This window comes from Hemicordylus capensis, chromosome 9, assembly GCF_027244095.1.
Source record: "Hemicordylus capensis ecotype Gifberg chromosome 9, rHemCap1.1.pri, whole genome shotgun sequence".
In the NCBI taxonomy this organism is placed as follows: Eukaryota; Metazoa; Chordata; class Lepidosauria; order Squamata; family Cordylidae; genus Hemicordylus; species Hemicordylus capensis.
The window spans coordinates 25319650-25336208 of record NC_069665.1 but is presented as its reverse complement, the minus strand read 5'-3'; the positions used below and the strand labels follow the sequence as shown (position 1 = coordinate 25336208).

Genomic DNA, 16559 nt, shown 5'->3' with positions numbered 1-16559 from the left:
TATTTTGAAGTGTTCAGCTCTCTAAACTGGGGAAAGCAACCTTTGGAATCCCAGCTGTTGCTAATCTACAACTCCCATCATCCTGGATTGATTTCATTGGTTCATTGAATGTTGTCAAGTTGGTGTCAACTCTTAGCAACCACATAGATAGATTCTCTCCAGGATGATCTGTCTTCAACTTGGCCTTGAAGGGCTCTCAGTGGTGCATTCATTGCTGTTGTAATCGAGTCCATCCACCTTGCTGCTGGTCATCCTCGTCTTCTCTTTCCTTCAACTTTCCCCCTTGCCCTCGTTTATTCATCTCTTTTCCCCCCGAAACAAAAAAGCTCCAAATGTTTTAGCCTTTCCTGATAGGAAAAATAATTCAATTACGTAACGTGTAGTTCTGTATGCAATACAAATGATTTAATTAGCAGTGCTTTATTTCAAAAAGTTCTAAGGTCCAAGCACAAATCTCTTATAGAACATCTCAACAAGAGGCTAGTCCAAATAACTGTGTCTGATGGAAATCTTAATGAGCGTACAGTGTACATGAAAAATGTGTGGATCACAGTATGCCATACAAGGAATTTCACTATGCATATTCAGAGGCATTACAATTTATTAAATATCTCTTGGATCTTAATAGCCCAATTATCTCTTAGGAACTCCCATGGAGATCCTATTTCAGAAGACCTTCCACGGGCAGTATTACCAAGCTGAATCTCCTTAATGTTACTTTGGAAAGCAGCATAGCGACTTCTTCATCTAGAGGTGCCATGCAATGAAATCAAAGTACAGTGTACGTGCAACTCATTCTTGTAATGTTCTCCAGGTGTCTTTCTTTGGACTGCTTATATCATGATTGTATTCCCAAGAACTCCAGGTTTCCTCTGACACTTAACAAGGATTCATCAGTGAGAACACGAACAATGGCAGACAAGCTTTGCTCTAGAAGCCAACTTCCTCACTTTTACTGACTAGGGTTGCAAAACAGGATCCTCACCTAAATAGACATTTTATCCTGTTTTGTCCTAATTGTAAATTTGACATCTTTCTTTCTAAATTCTGGCTACTGCACCTTGAAAAGGGTAGTGTAGGACTAGAAAAGATGCAGAAAAGGGCAACCAAAATGATCACGGGGTTGGAGCAACTCCCCTGTGAGGAAACAGTAAAATGTTTTGGCCTTTTTATTTTAGAAAGAAAGAGAGGGGGATGATAGAGGTGTATAAAACAATGCATGCTGTGGATCAAGTGAATAGAAATAGGTTTTTTCCCCTCTTTCATAATGTTAGAACCTGGGGTCCTCCATTGAAGCTAAATGCTGGGAGACTGAAGACAGACAAAAGGAAGTACTTTTTAACATAATGTGTAGTTAAACTAGGGAATTCTCTGCTGCCGGAAGTGGTGATGGCAGTGGTGATCTAGACGGTTTTAAAAAAGGATTGGACAAATTCGTGGAGGATAGGGCTATCAATGGCTACTACCCATTGTATGCCTCTGAACACCAGATGCCAAGGAACACCAGTGGGAGGGGGAGGTCGCCATTTCCCCCCTCTTGTGAGTTCACAGATGTACCTGGTTGACCACTGGGTGAAGCAGGATGCTTGATGGGCCTTTGGCCTGATCCAGCAAGGCTTTTCTTATGTTCTTACGTTAGCTATAAAAGTTGTGCCGTTGAGTTGGTCTCGACTCCTGGTGACCACAGAGCCATGTGGTTTTCTTGGTAGAATACAGGAGGGGTTGACCATTGCCATCTCCCATGCAGTATGAGATGATGCCTTTCTGGGAAACACACCAGCGGGGATTCGAACCAACAGCCTCCTGCTCTTTAGGGAGGTTTCTTCCCTGCTGCACCATTAGGTGGCTGTGTTAGCCATAGACCACATATATTTTTAACCACTCTGTCTAGGAGTACAATTTGAATTCCCATTCGATAATTGTCATAGGTTGCCAGCCATGTATCCCAAATGCATTCAGCTTTGTGGCACGGTTTTGGAAATGTAAGTGTTGGCCTTCATTTGGGTACAGATTGAGAAATCTTGGGTCAGGGAAAAACAATAGAAAGGCTACCATCTTGGATTTTTGCCATAGAAATAGCATATGGGAACAGAGTTCCTTTGCCTACTTCTTTCCTTTCAAGATGGTTTTCCCTTCTTTAGGGGAAAACCAACTGCTTTTGACCCTCATAAAACATAGGCTTTCATTCTCTCTTCCCATTTATTAAGCATGAGGAGAGGAGAGCTGGTCTTGTGGTAGCAAGTATGACTTGTCCCCTTATAGCTAAGCAGGGTCCGGCCTGGTTGCATATGAATGGGAGACTTGATGTGTGAGCACTGTCGGAGATTCCCCTTAGGGGATGGAGCCGCTCTGGGAAGAGCAGAAGGTTCCAAGTTCCCTCCCTGGCTTCTCCAAGATAGGGCTGAGAGAGATTCCTGCCTGCAACCTTGGAGAAGCCGCTGCCAGTCTGTGAAGACAATAGTGGGCTAGATAGACCAATGATCTGACTCAGTATATGGCAGCTTCCTATGTTCCTATGAGCCTTCCAATTTTTAACGGATACAATAAAATCACTTTGCATGTTACTTTGTTGATCTGCAGAGAGAATGTGATTGAATCACAGCGAGCGCACAATGAAGAGCTGGAGCATACAGTAGAAATGCTTCGGAATGAAATCCAGAGGAAGGAGGAAGGTTTTGAAGAAGCTCTCCTGCAAATGAAAGAACAGCAGACAACGGGCCAACGGTATGCTAAAACAGAATGGACCCATTCACATCTCAAAGTATATTGGTTTGTTTTAAATAACAGTATACATATTAACCCAATCTGCAGCCAACAAGCTTTCCAGAGTGGCTTACATAAAAAATGCTCAACTGCACAATAAAAAGCAAGAATACCAGTAAGCAATAGGCAGAGAAGGAATTCCAGCATTAAAAGAAATACTAGTAGCTCTAAAAAGTCTGTACATGCAAATAGTTCCTCATGTTGTGCCAGAAAGTGATCAGACTTGACACCAGGCAGGTCTCCCTGGGGAGGGAGGTCCAGTAGAGCCACCACTGAACAGGCCCTGTCTCTGATCACCATCTGCCTTGCCTCCAACAGTGGAGGGACCTAGAAAAGGGCTTCTGAGGACAATCTTAATACCTGGGCAGGTTTAAAAATACAAAATAGCTGCCAAAATATCTTGGTCGTGGAATCAGAATGTTGGAACATTGTTTCTGATTCCATTACTGATGTATAGTGCACATTTCAGACATTATCATTATCATATTTAAGAGTTTTGTAAAAACATGGCTTTATAGTAGGAGATGTTCTCTTGCCGGTGGGTATATGTAATATTAACCTGAACATTTGCTAGTGGCTACAGTCATTGAAAAAGTGGTAACATATCTGATTCCTTTACCCTTGGAATTGCCCCTTGGTAGCAATTACCAAGTAGCAACAAGAAGAGGAAGTTCTGTGCCTGAACTTACATATTCATCTGTTGCTGTAGCAGGCTACAGAATGCGGCTGTAAGAGATGTTTTCTTACCCACTGCCAAATCAGCCCAGCATGAGATCTCGCCAGTGTCTTGCTATGCAGAAGAAACAGTTTCTTCTCTGGGCAATGTGGATACCATGCGGAGGGCTCAGGTCACCCCAGATCTTTCAGTGCAGCAGGTGTTTTAATTTTGGAACAGGTTGGCTCATGAGATGTCCATCTGGAGTTTAAGCGGGGAGGGTGGTTTCCCTCAGCATGCAACTCAGTTTCATTTCGCCTACTCGTTTTCATTCCGTGATCATTTCATTGTTGTATTACTTGCCTGGATGCTCTGTTTTCAAGCTCAAATGTTTTAACATATTTTTATCTTCTAAAACTTTAAATTTAAAATGAAATACAAGTTTTGAATTCAGCCCTGTTACGACCTTGAAACCTGCCAGACCCTAGAAATATGTGCAGGGCCATCCTACGCAGGTTTCCCTGGAAGTAAGTTGAATTCAGTAGCGCGTACTCCTGGAGTGACATGACAAGACTGACTTCTGAGTTAAAATGCTAGGATTGCATTGTTGCTTGCAGCACTTTTGATCAAGGTGGATCAGGGTGACTCAGGATATGGACACAGAACAGCAATGAAACATTAAGGTCATTCACACAACCACAAAAGCTAGGGCCAGGGAGGATTGTGTGGGAGGCAGGATCATTCCTACCTTCCCTGACATGGCAGTGGCGATCCTCTAGCTGCGCAACACACGATCGCTGCGGCGGCGGCAAGCAACACAGCATTCTGGAGGCTGGGGAAATAAAGGCCTCTAAGGAGCCCACCATGCACTGTGCAAGCAGTGCAGTACTAGTAGAACATTAGGGGTATTCTGTGATGCTGTAGTTGTCATGAGTGAGCCAGCGTGGTGTAGTGGTTAGAGTCCCGGACTAGGACCAGGGGGGACCCAAGTTCAAATCCCCATTCAGCCATGAGACTTGCTGGGTGACTCTTGGCCAGTCACTTCTCTCTCAGCCTAACCTACTTCACAGGGTTGTTGTGAGGAGAAACTCAAGTATGTAGTACACCTCTTTGGGCTCCTTGGAGGAACAGCGGGATGTAAATGTAATAATAATAATGATTTATTTGTTTGTTTGTTTGATTTCTGTTCGATTTCTATAATTAAGCAGAATCAAACCCATTTAGGCTGCAATCCTGTGCACACTTCCCTGAGAGTAAGTTACACTGATCCGAATTGGCCTGACTTCTGAGCCAACATACTTAGAATTGCGTTGGGTTGGCAGCGATGGTGGCAAACACCTGTAAAATGGATACATATCGGACAGTGAGTTGGATACTGTGGGATATAATGGCTAATGTTGATTGCCAGAAGTCACTGGCTTTCCATCTGCACATCATAAATTTCACTCTCTTCTGCTCCTTTTATTTTAAAATAAAGGAGAGGGCGAGAGAGAGAGATACTCCTGTAAAACCTCTTTGAAGGCATTCCCTGCTATTTGTTTGATGTGAGGAACAAGATTAATAAAAACATGAAATTGCATTATGGTTTTTGGTGTTTAGCATCAGGCCATGATGCTGTCTCTACTTGCTACAACTGTTTATTTGAACAGTGTGTTAGCCCACTTTCCTGGGCAAGGTTCCTGGTTTGTGAGCTTTTTAATCTTCTCCGTAAGGACAGTGGACTGGGTAATGCCAAAATACAATGGATTTGAAAGAATTTTTTTTTAAGTATTTCAAGTCCTCAGCTGGTTTACAGATGTGCAAGCTTTTGTAGTCTTATTTCTGGTTCCAGCACAGCAATGGGACAATTTTTCCAATCCATCTATTACAGATAAATATTGGAGGAGAAACTGTATTTCAAGATGTGAGATTCTGTTCTGATTTGTATCATGCATTGTTTGGTATTAGCAGTTAAAATCAATTCAGGAGTTTCCTTTTATAACATTTCCCCCCTCAAAATACATGCAAAAACAATAGTAATGAGGTCACTCTGTGTCATTGAAGGGATATGTTTCTGAAAGCATATCTTCATTTATCTCCACGATGACTTTTAACAAGATTAAATAGTGCGTTTTCAATTGAATCTCGGCAGGGGAAATACATAACAGAATCTTAGCCATATAGAATTTCAGTCAAGATGGTCAGCGTTAAGACACATCTGCAGCTTGTTTGAATGCCAGTCGTAGGGCATTATCTGTGTAAAAAGCTAAGTCACTTTCTTTGGAAGTAGTTGAAAAAAGTTGGAGTTCCAGAAGGAAGCTCCAATACATAATAATTCTAGGATACCATAAGTTTTGGAAGAAAGTGACTAGAGTGCAAAAACAAATTATCTGTCTATTGTAAACACAAGAGTGTGCCTTTCACCGCAATATCCGCCATTTGACAGGATAAACCAATATGTCCAAATAATGAGTAATACTCAAGCATCGTCTTCCAGAAAAATCCTGGAATTATTTAACAGTCTATACTGTACTGTATTTTTTTTAAGGGAATTAAACTGACTATTACACATTAGTTAAGTTGACTATGACATGTTAACTTCTCCCCAACTGTGTTTTGGAATTAAGAAACCGTGAAAAACCAATTTTCAAGGGCTTTAAGTTTTTCTAGGCAAACCTAACAAGATGACTGTTGTACTTTAAATCTCACCACAAAACTCTCTCCCCTCTCCCTCTCTCTCCAATATTCCATTTTGAAGGTTAAGCATTCGGGACAACGTTGAAATGATCAAACTCCATAAGCAGTTGGTGGATAAGAGCAACGGGTTTGCAGAAATGGAAGAAAAATTACTTCATCTTCAGGAGGTATGGAAAGACTTCTGCAGTGGTCCCACTGACTAGGAAATATATCCCACTGAACTCAAGTGGGCTTATGTCCACATAGGGCTAGCATATAGAAGAGAGGACAGGTCACCTGTGCCTTTAATAGATGCAGAGAAGACAGTATTTCATCAGGCACAGCTTTCCTTTCCCCTACATGACAAGCTGCACCTGCTGAAATTCTCTCTTTTGTGCATCTCTTAAAGGTACAGGAGACCTGTCTAGTGTTCCCTTGAAAAGGGATTCCCAGATGTTGTTGACTACAACTCCCAGAATCCCCTTCTGCAATGGCTTTTGCTTGGAGTCAACAACATCTGGGAATCCCTGTTCAAGGAAACACTGGAACTCTCCTTTTTTCCCATATGGTGACCCTACATCCAAATGTGTAAAAGCTGTGTTAGATGTACCCAGCGACTCACTTATGCTTAGTAGGATTTTGACGTGTTTTCTGTGAACATCAGATTTCTGTGCTATATCACAAAAAGCTTCTGAAGCGCCCTTAAGTTTCAAAACTGGTTTGCCGCTAGATGCAAAACAGAGACACCAATGGAATTCACTGGATCACACTAAATTGGTGAGATCTGCATTTTAATTTATTTGAAATTAAGCTTACCAAACATCTTAAAAACATTTTATTTTACACACAACAATTTTTACACACAACTGGGAACCTTGAATTAGAGTAACTAAACAAAGACTTGAACTACCACTTCTGAAAGAAAGATTGTTGACCCCTGCACTAAATGACCATTTAATCATGGTTTGATGCTACGATCACAAGCCTTAGTCTCCTACTGCCACTCTGTGTGCAAAAAGAAGGCAGTTGCCACGTCTGGTCCTGGTTTAAACCAAACCAGAACCTGCTGTTAAGGCTGAGCTGGACAAATTCTGACTTGCTCTGACCCCAGTTTGTGCATGAGCCGGAGTATCACTAGGATTTCAGGATTGGTGATTATGAATTGCAGATTCCAGTTTAGTCAATATGAAATAGTAGATGGATCTGAAACACAGAACACAGCAGCCTGCCCCATTTATCTTGTCTGTGGTTGGAATTGAAACAATTTATTTACTTTATTTTTTAATTAATTTTTTTGCATTTATATCCCGCTCATCCTCCAAGGAGCCCAGAGGTACATGGTTATGTTCCTCCTCACAACAACCCTGTGAGGTAGATTAGGCTTGAGAGATAAGTGACTGGCCCAGAGTCACCCAGTGAGTTTTATGGCTGAATGGGGATTTGAACTCAGGTCTCCCCGGTCCTAGTCCAACACTCTAACCACTACACCACACTGGCTGCCACAATTTTCTGGTGCATAAGCTCTTTCCCAAACTCTGCAGTGTGTGATCTTTGCAATTGTTTCTAAAGGCACATTTTTAATTTAGCATTTTTAAATAATGTCCAGTGCAGCTAAAATATTTTGAGTGTCATACTGTAGAAGGGGGAATCTAACAAAAAAGACACCAATAATTTGTTGTGTGTGTGTGTGTGTGTTTGTCTGTCTTTCTGTCTATCTATCTATCTATCTAACAGTGCAACCCTCTTGGAAGGAATTAGGAATACAAATAAAACATCAACTGGTGGGTTAGCAGCGAGATGACAAGAGAGCGGCACTGACATGTTTGTGGCCAGGGTTCATTTTTGCTTGCTACTGTAGGGCTTCTGGTCAGCATCTCCAAACCACAGGAACCACAGCAAAATGCTTTAATTGCTAAACAGCTGTTTAGCCTGTTTGTCCAGCTGTTTAGCTCTCTTGGTCCTGCTCATCACAGCTGAGCAGGGAGGGGCTTGCATTGAAGAGATGGGCGAGGGGGACACACACACACACCCTCCTCCTCCGCATGTCTAATGACATTGTGTCAAGCCCACAGTGAGAGCATCTCCTGTCGAATGACTTGAGATTACAGTTTAAATGCTGATTGGGGAGAACAGTTTCCAAAGACATCTCTTACAGCCAAGAATAGCAACTTGGATCTAAGATCACCCACCCAACTCCAGCTGCATTCTCTCTTTCTCTCCCCTCCCGCAACAGAATCAAAAGAACCTGAAAGCAAGCCATGACGCTCTAATGGCAAAGGGAGATGAGCTCAATCTGCAGCTTAAAGAAGAGCGTTCCAAGTGCCTCCACCTTGAGAGAGAATTACAGGCCATGACTTTTTCAAAGCGAAGATTAGAAGAGGTGAGGATAAGTGTTTCATTCTGGAAGTGTTTAGAAGGGCACACAGTCCTTTCTTAGTTCTCTAAACTGGGGGAGAACAGCTTTTTTTGTTGTTTAGTTACCGGGGATGAAAGACTAAGAGGGCTCCCATTAATTTAAACATTCTGGTCTCGTTTGGCTTATCATTAACAGGGATCTGGCAGATGCACAGCTGGCAGACACGTAACACTCAGTCTCCGATATTTATGGTTCATTCATTCACACCGCATATTTTCCTTGCTATGTAGATAATTCCCACCACCATTTCTGTTGTTGTTACACTCTAGCAGAGTTTCCCAGCTCTGGGTCCCCAGATGTTGCTGGACTACACCACCCATCATCCTCAGCCACAATGGCCTTTGTTTGTGGATGTTGTAATCCAACAACATCTAGCAACCCAAAGCTAGGAACATCTGCGCTACCATTGGACGGTGAACATAAAAATAGCCACGCTGGATCAGACCAAAGGTCCGTCCAGTCCAGGGGTTGGTATATGGAATGATAATTTAGTGTTAATCTGAACATGGCAAATGTTATTCCTTTTGTCTTTCCCTCCAATCAGTTCCATTGGATAGCCATCCTGAAATCTAGTATTATTAGATAGGTGGATGGATGGATGGATAGATCGATCTCCACCCACTTCCTCCACACCATGTACAGTTGCATAAATTTCTATCACGTCTGCCTCTTGGTTGTATTTCTTCTCTAAACAGCAAGCCCTACACACTTGTAGAACAAGTGTTCTACAAGTTTTTCACATAACGCATTTTTCACACAACGCATAATCAACTTGTGGAATTCTCTGCCATGAGATGTGGTGAGAGCCAATAACCTGGATGGCTTTAAGAGGGGTTTGGATAACCTCATGGAGAAGAGGTCTATCAGACTAGAGGCTACTAGTCGGACAGCTATAGGCCACCTCCAGCCTCCAAGGCAGGATGCCTCTGAGTACCAGTTGCAGGGGAGTAACAGCAGGAGAGAGGGCATGCTCCTTTCAACTCCTGCCTGTGGCTTCCAGCGGCATCTGGTGGGCCACTGTGCGAAACAGGATGCAGGACTAGATGGGCCTTCTTGGGCCTGATCCAGCAGGGCTGTTCTAATGTTCTTAAGTGCCTTAGCCCTCTGATCACTTTGTCCTTTTCTGCATTTTCCCCACATGATACCCTTCTTAAGACAGATTTATATGAATCTGAATAATCTGTTGGGGTCAGACGCACAATGGATATCTATACAACAAGCCTAGTTTGCTCTTGAGGTAGAGTAGAAGAGTTCCTCCTACAGTGAGCTCACAGTCCCACATTCTTCCTAACCCGTGATAATGGCTACAGTTGTTGTGTAATAGATGGGAAATGTTCATTTGATTCCACCTGGAGGGCAAGAAAAAATTGTATGGGTCAACCCAGAACACTAATATTTTGTACGTATTGCAAAGGGGGAAAGTCTGTAGTGCAAAAGGTGGGTTGGTTTAATCATCTCAGTTGGTGAGATGCTTGCTGAGAAAGCTACCTTGCTCTTCTGTGACATCACAGCATTGACCATAGGCCTGCTGTGACATCAGGGCCAATCAGGAGACATACACAGCCCATGTAGCTAGCAAGGAAGCCTGTTTGTATCACTGATCATTGCTTTTTTTTAAAGTTTTCAGTGGCATGACCTGTCAAATTCTTCTTCATTCCAGCTGCAAGATAGAATTAATGATTTGGAGAAAGAGAGGGACCTTTTAAAGGAGAACTATGATAAGTTATATAACAGGTAAACTATAACTGATAACAGAATTCTTTGAACACTGCCATTCTGGATTGGTATGTTAGCTAAAATGGCCTTGGGAGATTTTAAAAAACTGGCTAATTAATCTCTCAGTCTCGTTCTGAGGTATTCTGGAGTTGCGTTTCCAGAATGCTGCCTGGTAAAGACTTTTGGGGACTTAGCAGGGCTGCAAATACAGTTTGTTTTACAGCATAAAAGGAGTGCAAATTCTTTAGACTAGCCTAAAGCATCTTTTTATTTTTGGGTGTATGTGGACTGCTATTATGGGCATTCAAAAACATAGCAGCTCCTTGGGAGGAGAGGTGGTCTTGTGGTAGGAAGCGTTAATTGTCCTCTTTGCTAAGCAAGGTCTGCTATGGTTTGCATTTGGATGGGAAACTGTGGGGTCATTCATGCAACCTGTGGAGCAGGGCAGCAAATCTTGCATTCCCCCTGCTCAAGACTATCCATGATATGTTCCTGGGAACGCAGACCGCACTCCCAGATGATCCACTGCTGCGCCAGGCAGCACAGATCTCCGGAGGCCGGGACAGTGCCTCCCAGCCTCTGGGTATCCCACAATTCACCAAGCACTGTACATTGGGGGATTCCTCCTGGAGACTCTCTAGGCACCCGTCTCTGTGTGTCCTTGGGTTGAACGCAGTCCAAGGAGATACACAACCCAGGAGCCTGTATTAACGGCACTCTGGCACCATTAACCCAGGCTAAAAACCAGGCTAAAAAGCCAGGCTAGGCAGTGCTGCCCAGTCGAGTTCAGGCCTGATCCAGGCAGTTCTCTCAAGCAGCCTAACCCGGGCTGGGCTTCCCTAGCCTGGGTTAGGCTGCACATGAGAAGAGCCTCTACATGTGTAAGATATTTCCCTTAGCGGATGGCTGATCTGGGAAGAACATCTGCATGCTTGCTTGCAGAAGGTTCCAAGTTCCTCCCCCTTCCAGCTGAAGAAGCAAAGGTTGGCAGAACAGAGGCCATGATGTGAACCATTTCAGGACAGGAGATTAGGGGGCAGGTACCATATTCTTGCCTTCAGCTGAGAGCTCAGGGTGTCTTTAAAAAATAAAAAAGGGGGAGGGAGAGACCTCCAGAACGAAGCATGGTGTGGTGTCATTTTGCCTTTTCAGGTGCAATACTGTCGAAGGCTGGGGCCATGACTATATTTCTGTAAAAATGCTCTGAGGTAATAGCCTGTGTAAATTCTGTCAGCAGTGCTTAATATCACATAAATAAAAAAATTAGGAGGCCAAAGCTACTGAACATGAAACGAGATAGGGCACCGAATTCATTTTCTGGTGCCGAACAGAAAATTAAAGCAATTACAGCCAATTTGCAGGGGCTTAATGAGGAAACACCTGATTGAGGGGTGGGGGGTGGAAGAAGAACCTGTCATCTGTAGAAGATATGAATTGTGTTCTTGCGTAAAGGAAAAGGTGGCTTTTTAGATTAAGGTTTATTTATTTAGAATGCCAGGTTGTGTAGGAGGTGTCCATGGACACATTTATGTACACATGTATGCACCCACACGCCTGCAGCTGAGGTGGACCCAGGATGTGTGGTCTCGCCCCCTTCCATGTTGATTTAAACACTTCATTCTGCAGCATTTTCAGGGATGCCTAGACTGGCTTTTAGTCTGTTGGCTATAGGCCTACCTCAGAAGCACAATGCCTCTAAATACCAGTTGCAGGGGAGCAACGGCAGGAGAGAGGATGTGCCCTCACCTCTTGCCTGTAGGCTTCTTAGAGCCATCTGGTGGGACTAGATGGACCTTGGGACTGATCCAGCAGGGCTCTTCTGATGCTGAAGGTCCGAGATGCAATCTTCAGCATATCTGGTAAGAGCATTAGATGGAAAGTAATGGGAAAGACCGCCGTCTAAAACCTGAGACAGCTACTTTCCTACTCAGAGTATGGTTTATAGTTCAGTGGTAAAACACATGCCTCGTATCTCAGGTTCCATCCCCATCATGTTCAGCTTTGGAAAAGGTACCGTATAAGGCTACTTCAGGTGTTCTTCATGTGTTCATCCCATTTACAATTCCAGCAACTGTATGTGTGTGTGGATCTGAGCACAGCCTGGACCCATTCACAAGACAGGGAGGTGTCCTCACACCGTTCCTTATGTCTAGGACTGCTGACTGATTCATGAATTTCTAGTTGCTTAATCATCTGCCTTTTAAGCAGTTAATGAATTGCATACTAGTTGAACCTCGATAAGCGTCTGCTTGAAATATTGAAGGATTTTTGTAGCTAATACACAATGTAATGCGCAGAAGCTGCTACTGTTTGTTAAAAGAGCCATCTTTCTTTTCCATCTCCTCTAACAGTAACTGAACCAAGTAACCTGAAAGAAAACCCACCTCTGCTCACATAACTCTAAATAAGACAGTTCACGCAATCATGAATAGAGTAGGGGACGACTTGTATTCTAGTGGAGGAGCTGAGCGCGCTCCCATTTTCCAGTCTCTGATCGTCTGCTAAGCAGCAAGCGTAGCTAGAGGACTTTTCCTCCTACCTCATTAAAGACCTGGGTACAGCTCCTGGGTAGGACACCCAACTGCTGCTAAGGACACAATCACTGTTTGCGCTTCCGACCTTGTCTTTAATTCACGGACGATCGGAAAGCACCACCGTGCTCAGTTCCCAGACTAGGCTAGGAGGCATCTCCTACCCTATTCATGATCGTGTGAACAGTGAAAATTAAACCCCCAATTAATCCTCTAAACGTTTACTGTGTAAATCTGCTGATCAACGCTTACAAACCAGCTTAAATGTCCTTTGGAGGCAAGACTGTGGTGGCCATGGGAGCTGGTATTGATTGATTCTCGCCCCCATTTAAATCTAAGATGGCACACAGTATCAGAGTAGAGAATCATAAGCTCCCTCTTTCTTGCAAAACTGCCATTGATGCGGATTTTGCCACTTGGGTTGGACCCAGTGGTGCCCGTCCGCTCAAGGAAGGAAGGAGCTTCCTCTCCCCGGAGGGCTGTTTTACACGTTGCGCTAGGGCATTATGGGAGTAAGTATGGAGAAGAGAGTGACTTTGTCAGCTGCCTTTGTTTAAATAAACTTGCACAGACATCAGCGACGTGTCTGATTTTACATAGGAAGGAACATAGGAAGCTGCTGTATACCAAGTCAGACCATTGGTCCATCTAGCTCAGTATTGGCTACCCAGGCCGGCAGCGGCTTCTCCAAGGTTGCAGGCAGGAATCTCTCTCAGCCCTATCCAGCCAGGGAGGGAACTTGGAACCTTCTGCATTCAATCATGCAGGTATTCTTCCCAGAGTGACCCCATCCCCTGAGGGGAATATCTTACAGCGCTCACACATGTAGTCTCCCATCCAGATGCAGGCCAGGGTGGACCCTGCTTAGCAAAGGGGATATTTCATGCTTGCTGCCACAAGACCAGCTCTCCTCCTTCTAGCAAAAGACCAGCTCTCCTCCTTACTAGGATTGTAAGGTCTGATGAAGAGCAAATTTGACATTTTAGTCATATTACTTTGGGGGAAACCGAATAAACCCATTTCTTGAGTTGCAAGGATTGCTTTCCTCTGGCCCTGTAATGCTGATCTGGTTCTGCACACTGTCCACGTGAAGCACATGTTGTTCTGCCTAGTCAGCCATTTATAGATACCCAGACAGCTTCAAAATGCAGCAGGATAAAGTGAACTCTAGGGACATTCCAAATGGATTCTGCTGGAATGTAGTCCTAAATGTGAAGGAGATGATAGCCGTGGAGCGATTTTGGATGTCTTTCAAATTGGCATTATGTGGATTTGGAGAAACTGGAATTCTAAACTGCTCTGAACCTAACCAGAGCCAGACTGTAAAGTTACTGTTGGAAATGTACAAATGCTCAGACAATAAAATTACATGATCATTTCTGGCAGCCGAAAACTGCAGAACTATATTATATAGGAGATAAGCAGCAGTACAGGTTGTATCTGTGATCTTCCACAGCACAAGTGGGCTGAAACTCGTCACATCTGTCCCCTCTGCATTTTTCGCATGTTCTTTAGATTGAAAACCCACCTTAAGTCTCAAGATGGGTGCTGTTACACATTCCCACAACAACTGTGTCCAGATGGCCACGGTTATGCTCGTTTTACAGATAGTGTGTAGGGAAGGACTGAGCAGGGATCTCTCACAGCCCACCCAAGTCCATGGCTAAGTTGGGGCACCCACTACTGAATATCAGTGGAATTCTGCAAGTTCACAAACAAAGGAAAAGCTGTGTCCATGAGTAGCAAGACTCATTGCCCCACAAGAGGCAGGAGTTTATTTATCAGTTTTTTAACATGGTGATTCTCTTTACTGAGCAGGGGGAGAGTAACTGGCCCTATCCACCCCCAGCACAGTACCTCCTGTGACTGTTGTTGGTGTCTATCTTTTGTTTCTTTTTAGATTGTGAGCCTTTGGGAACAGGGATCCATCTTATTTATTTATTATTTCTCTGTGTAAACCAACCTGAGCCATTTTTGGAAAGGCGGTATAGAAATTGAATAAGTAGTAGTAGTAGTAGTAGTAGTAATCAAATAATCAAGCCTGATATGTCATCAAATCAGGCTTGTACTTAACCTGGTCACCTATAGTAAGAGTAGCCTGTCACTTCTAGGTCCCTTGGTGACCTAGGAACACAGGAACATAGGAAGCTGCCTTATACTGTCAGATCATTAAGTCAGACCATTGATCCATCTTGTTCACTATTGTCTATCTACACTGACTGGCAGCAACTCTCCAAGGTTTCATATGGCATTTCCCCCAGCCCTACTTAGGGATGCCAGAGATTGAACCTGGGACCTTCTGCATGCAAAGCAGATGCTCTACTACTGAGCCGCAGCCAAAAGGGGGTTCTTCCCCATTCGGCCATAAACAGCTTGATATTGATCCATCCGGGGAGGCAGGCCAGTAAATGGTTTCTTGTGGACCAGCAGCCTCTCTGGACTACTTTGCAAAGCTGGGTCAAACTCTGCCCTAGTGCTGCTCTAGAAGCAGCCTACAGTTTCTCAACCACTGAGAAATAAATGTCAAGCTGAAAATGGAAAACTCCATAATATCATAAAAACTCTGGGGGTGCTTCTGAATCCAAACCTCTCCCTGGTGTCCCAGGTTGAGGAGGTGGCCAGAGGTGCCTTCTATCAGCTTCGGCTGATATGGCAGCTGCATCCGTTTCTTGAGATAAACGACCTCAGAACAGTGGTACATATGCTGGTCACCTCCAGACTGGATTACTGCAATGCACTCTATGTGGGGCTGCCCTTGTACGTAGTCCGGAAACTACAGTTGGTCCAGAATGCGGCAGCCAGGTTGGTCTCTGGGTCATCCAGGAGAGACCATATTATTCCCGTGTTGAAGGAGCAACACTGGCTGCCGATAGGTTTCCGGGTAAAGTACAAGGTGTTGGTTATAACCTATAAAGCCCTAAACAGCTTGGGCCCTGGGTATTTAAGAGAACGTCTTCTTCGTCATGAACCCCACCGCCCATTGAGATCATCTGGAGAGGTTCATCTGCAGTTGCCACCAACTTGCTTGGTGGCTACTCCGGAACGGGCCTTCTCCGCTGCTGCCCTTGTGCTTTGGAACACGCTCCCTGCTGAAATAAGAGCCTCCCCATCTCTGACAACATTTAAAAAGGCACTGAAGACACATTTATTCACCCAGGCTTTTAATTAGATTTATAATTTTAATTTTTAATGTTGGGTTTTAAATGATTTTAATGTTTGTTTAAATGATTTTAATTAATTTAATGTTTTGATGATTTTAATTGTAAACTGCCCAGAGACGCAGGTTTTGGGCAGCGTACATATATTAAATACGTTTTTAAAATGCCGTATAGTTGCTGTTTTTGCTGATAGTTTAACTACGGCCTTGTGAGACCCTCTGGGTTTGTCCTCACGATCCTAATCAGGGTGGGCGAGCCGTGTGAGTGAATGCAAAGATCAAGGTGGGGGGAGAGGAGAGTGATCGTGCGGGAGGCGGGAGCTGGATAGGACAGATGCGGGTAATCCACATTCTATCCTGAGTATTTTGTCAAGGATGGACAAAAAGCTGTCCTTCCCAGCTCCCACACGATCAGTCTCCCCTCCTCCTACTATGACCTTTGAACTCACACAACCGCCAATCAGGAGTGCACGCGGCTCTCCTACTCTGGTTCCCCCTACTCTGATTAGTCTACATTGCACACACCCGCTTTTAAGCTGCGCATCCTTTTTTTGTCTTGTGTTCTCCAAGCCTTTCCATTTATTTACTTAGTGACTTTTAGCCATCTTCCAGAGAACTGCTGCTGTGGTTTTATTTTATTTATTTATCCATCTATCTATTTATCAT

At 43.9% G+C, this 16559-nt stretch overlaps 1 protein-coding gene across 6 annotated transcripts in view; it reads left to right on the top strand.

The window, feature by feature from the left end:
* Positions 1-16559, top strand: part of RPGRIP1L (RPGRIP1 like) — an 81001-nt gene that overhangs the window by 12471 nt on the left and 51971 nt on the right. For 4 of the 6 annotated variants that reach the window (XM_053270964.1, XM_053270963.1, XM_053270965.1 and 1 more), the window contains 4 exons: positions 2581-2724; positions 6156-6261; positions 8307-8453; positions 10150-10223. In XM_053270964.1, coding sequence (XP_053126939.1) covers positions 2581-2724; positions 6156-6261; positions 8307-8453; positions 10150-10223 — 471 coding nt within the window. The remainder of the gene's footprint in view (positions 1-2580; positions 2725-6155; positions 6262-8306; positions 8454-10149; positions 10224-16559) is intronic. The other 2 variants (XR_008311250.1, XM_053270967.1) reach the window with 1 other exon arrangement.